We start from the raw sequence: 4002 nt of genomic DNA, 5'->3' as shown, positions 1-4002 counted from the left end.
ATTCCCTGCAGAAGGAAGGGATGTGCTGAGCCCTGGAGCTGGCAGGGCTGGAAGTGAAAGCTGTGACCCTGGATCACTCCAGCAGCCTGGAACAGCCTGAGTGCTGAGCCAAAGGAGAGCTCTTGCTTCCTCCCTGTTCCCTTTGCCACAGCAGATGGATGGGGGAAGCTGCAGGATGGGAGGGAGACAGGGATATGAGAGTCAGAAAGTACTGGGGAAGGCAAAGAGCACAGAGTTAGGAGTCAGCAGGAATAAAACTGCAAAACCAAATGAAGGCTTTGGTTGTTGAAGATGGGCTGTAGTTTAAAACTGGTACTAAATCCCTGAGTGTGCTTGGCTGTGGAATGGGCTGGAATTTTGGAATGGGGAATTGCAGCTGTTCTGATTTCCAGCATTAGTGAGAGACTGGCAAAATCTAAAAATGCCAAGGGGTCAGCACTAGCAAACACACTGAGGATGGAGACTGCAGCTCAGATTTCTAAATGTCAAGCTTCATATTCTGTCATAACAGCTCTGTTGCCTGAAGTGGTGCAATGCCAACCCAGAGGATTTTATTCCTGCAGCATCAGTGACACGGAACTCCCTGACACCAGACATCTTGTGAGTGACTGCAGCCTCCCTCCCTCTCTGTTCACCTGGCTGGAGACATCCCTGAGATCTTCCAGATGTGCCTGGTGCTCTCAGCTGCCAAGGGAAACAGTCACTGCAAAACAAGAGGTGTGAAGTGGGAACTGGGCTTGGCTCACACTGTCTGTGGAACACTCTGAGTGCTTCAAGGAAGCCTCAGGAAATTTTCACATCAGGCTCCTGAGTCCAGAGAAATAACTAGGGCACAGTGCTCTTGCTTGAAAAAGAAAACAAAACCATATATTGAAAAACTTACTTGGTTTTATGACAACAGAGCACAAGAGAGTTTCAAAAGGCTCAAGAAATAAAATCTCACGGAGCTAAAGCTCAGGAGTTTTCAAAATCTGGCTTTTTCATTATTGCTTTATTCTTTACTGCTACAGTCAGGGTTGTACTTCAGTGTGATGGTCTGTGACTGCAAAATGAGCTTGTTCATGAGTTTTGGGCTCTACCTTGGAACTAAAGTCAAAGGTTCTTATTCTAGAGGAATAAATAGAGGCTTTCCTCAAGTTATTCACTTGCTTCTCAGTCAAAATATGCAGTGACACAGTCACATCTTTAATTCTGTCAGCTTTTATCCATTGAAAACCCAAGAAGCACTAATCCTCCAGGCTGAGTCCTTGGAAGGCACAACAGGAAGGTTCCCCTTTGTTTTGCAAGTGGAGAACCTGCACCTTGACCTCTACAGAGCTGCCTCTGTCTCTGAGTTGATGAAGTTACAAAGGCTGGCAGGAGGAGCACAGGAACCCCTGTAAGTGCATGAACTCCCTCGCGATTGACTTTAGGCTGATCTTAAGAATTGGTTTCTTTGTTGCACCTTCAGACTACCCTCAGAAATTAAACAATTGTATCAAAGCAGGATCCCCAAAGATTACACTGTACCAGTCACTGACCCCACAGCGCTCTGGTGTCCCTGTGCAAGGAGCAAACCCTGCTGGGACACAGCAGCCACCCTGTTCTCCTGCCCTGGGGACAGGATTCCCACCCCTCAGGGGTGCCAGGACTGACACTGCACATTGCTGTGCTCCCTGTCAGACCTGGGCAGCACAGCCCCAGCACACAGCTCACTCTCCACACACTGTGGGCTGAGCAAACACTGAGCAGCAAATCTCTGCTCTTTATCCAGTTACAATTGTACCACACTGCAAAGAAAACAAGTCAGCTGCCAGAGCAGCTCCTGTAAGTACAAAAGAAACTAACTCAAAGTTACTATTTCCATTATGCTGAGATGGATGCACCCTGTAATGTTTCTTTCCCACTGGTCTTGTCACAAGGGGGGTGTCTCACCAAGGAAACAAAAGCAACAGCCAGACTGTTTACTCAGTTTACTTTATTTAAAAGCACTAAGCAAGCATTAAATTAGGGGCAAAGGCCCAAATACAATGAAATTTTCACTTCATTTAAATACAAATATTACAGATATGGAAGAACCATCTGAGTGTATTACACGTGTGGATCACATTTCATCTTGCAGAGCCAACATCTTCCCCCACCTTCAACGTGGCAGTGCTGTGGCTTTGGCACTTGTACAGTTGAAGCACTCAGGAGCTCCCCCTTGAAGAGTTTCAGCTTTCTGAAAATTCCCCTTTCTCCATCCTTTCCTCATACTGTCTTTCAGATTGTTTCCTACGGTAAACATCATCTGCAGAAAAAGATTTTTGATGTTAGAATTTCCCCAGTGCAAGCTGATGTTAAATACATGAATCCTGTCATCTCTTTTTACACTTTTCAATCCAGACTTCTCTTGCAGATGCTGACTGACAAGCAACTGGAAATTCAAGCCAACAGAAATCCTTATTGCCACTTAAAATAGCTCAGGTTCTCTCCCATATAGGCTAAAGTTCTTCCCATCAGTCCCAATGAAATATTTTTCTAGGAAAACTAAGTTTCCAATGTGAAACAGTTGTTTCTTGTCTACTTTCCCACGAGGGTAATTAAAATCACAAAAGCCCTAACTAGCTGAAGGGAAATTAAATTATAGGCATAAAGTCAATGCCTGAGGGCTTCCAGCCTGACTTCAGTATTTTAGTCTTTTTTATATCAACAAAACACAGGAATATTCCCACCTCCATGGTCTTCCCAGTCATTTTTCCTGCCTCCCTGCTCCCCAATACCACATACAGTTGAGCTGATCCCTTCAGTGAAGTACACAAAAATTTCTAGCAGGGTTTATTAAGGGGAGGAATGTCACATTAGAAATAAATGCTTTAACTTACACAAACTAAATGCCATTAGCCAAGTTCTCTTGAGCTGTTTTCATTCTTATTTTTTAAATTGTAGAAGTCACATAATGCCACACCTCTGCTTAAACGCTGGCAAACCTCAGGAGTCTTTTTCAACCATTGCAGAATGGTTTGAGTTGAGAGGGGCCTTAAAGGTTATCCCTCTGCCATGGACAGGGACACTTTCTGCTAGATCAGTTTTCTCCAAGCCCCATCCAACCTGGCCTTGGACACTTCCAGGGGTGGGGCAGCCACAGCTTCTCTGGGCAATCTGTGACAGAACCTCGCAATCCTGAGAGGAAAGAATTTTCCCCCTAATATCCAATCTAAATGTATCCTCTTTCAATTTTATCAGTATCTAAACCCAGGATTTTTGTTTGTTTCTGCTGGGGAGGCAGAGCCCGCACTGCCCCATGCTGCCCGCGCAGGAGCGGTGTCTGCCCAGGAGCGGCCGGAGCGCTCCGGGCCGGGCCCCGCCGAGCCCGCGCTGCTGTTGGGCCCCGCACTCACAGAAGGTCTCTTTGCCGATGCGGACGTTGATCATGAACCACTCCATGGCTCCGCCGAGCACAAAGAAGAAGGGCAGGAACCTGTAAAAGCCAAAGCGCCGCTCCCCGGGCACCAGCCTCAAGAGGCGCTTCAGCCTCTCGCTGGCCACCATGGCCGGGCGGCACTTCGCCCTTCGCGGCTGCAGGAGAGAACAGAGGAGGGCGTGTGAGAGGCGGAACGGGCCGTGCCGCAGTCACAGCGTGGCCGCCGTCACACCGTGGCTGCAGCCGGTGGCGGGCGAGGAGCGGCCCCGGCCCGGCCGAGCCCCCTCGGCCATGGCGGCCCCGCCGCCCCCTGCCCTGAGGCGGGAACGCGCAGCCAATCAGGGCCGCGCCCGCCGCGCGCGACCCCGCGCCGCTCACCTCCCGCGCGAGGGCCCCGCACGCGCGGCCGGACGGAAGGACGCGCCGAGCGCCACGTGACCTCCCCCTGCAGGGCCTCGTCTGATTGGCCGGGGCGGGGCGGGGGCGGGGCCTGGCGTGAGGGAGCCGTGAGGCGCCGGCCCCGCCCCCGAGCCCGGCCCGGCCCCTGTGGGCGGAGCGGGCCCCGAGCCCCGGGGATTGTCCGCCCGCCGGTGCCGCCGCGGGCCGGGAGAGCAGCGGAG

General features: G+C 50.8%; 1 protein-coding gene across 1 annotated transcript; it reads right to left on the bottom strand.

The window, feature by feature from the left end:
* Positions 1-1938: 1938 nt before the first annotated feature.
* On the bottom strand, positions 1939-3799 carry LOC131088190 (ubiquinol-cytochrome-c reductase complex assembly factor 5). The gene is made up of 3 exons (XM_058032039.1): positions 3761-3799; positions 3360-3537; positions 1939-2269 (listed from the first exon to the last, which is right to left on the bottom strand). The coding sequence occupies exons 2-3, from the start codon at positions 3508-3510 to the stop codon at positions 2193-2195; spliced, it is 228 nt and encodes a 75-aa protein (XP_057888022.1). The 5' UTR covers positions 3511-3537; positions 3761-3799; the 3' UTR covers positions 1939-2192.
* Positions 3800-4002: the final 203 nt, after the last annotated feature.

The sequence above is a fragment of the Melospiza georgiana genome, chromosome 11 (genome assembly GCF_028018845.1).
Source record: "Melospiza georgiana isolate bMelGeo1 chromosome 11, bMelGeo1.pri, whole genome shotgun sequence".
Classification (NCBI taxonomy): Eukaryota; Metazoa; Chordata; class Aves; order Passeriformes; family Passerellidae; genus Melospiza; species Melospiza georgiana.
Note: the sequence above shows the minus strand (reverse complement) of the source record. Positions and strands in the feature narration are given on the sequence as shown.

Bases quoted from the DNA above. Each gene is read 5' to 3' on its own strand.
- LOC131088190 (XM_058032039.1), bottom strand. From the start codon at position 3,510: ATGGTGGCCAGCGAGAGGCTGAAGCGCCTCTTGAGGCTGGTGCCCGGG. The intron at 2,270-3,359 runs GTGAGTGCGGGG...CTTTTTCTGCAG, and splicing joins CATCGGCAAAGAGACCTTCT to ATGATGTTTACCGTAGGAAA.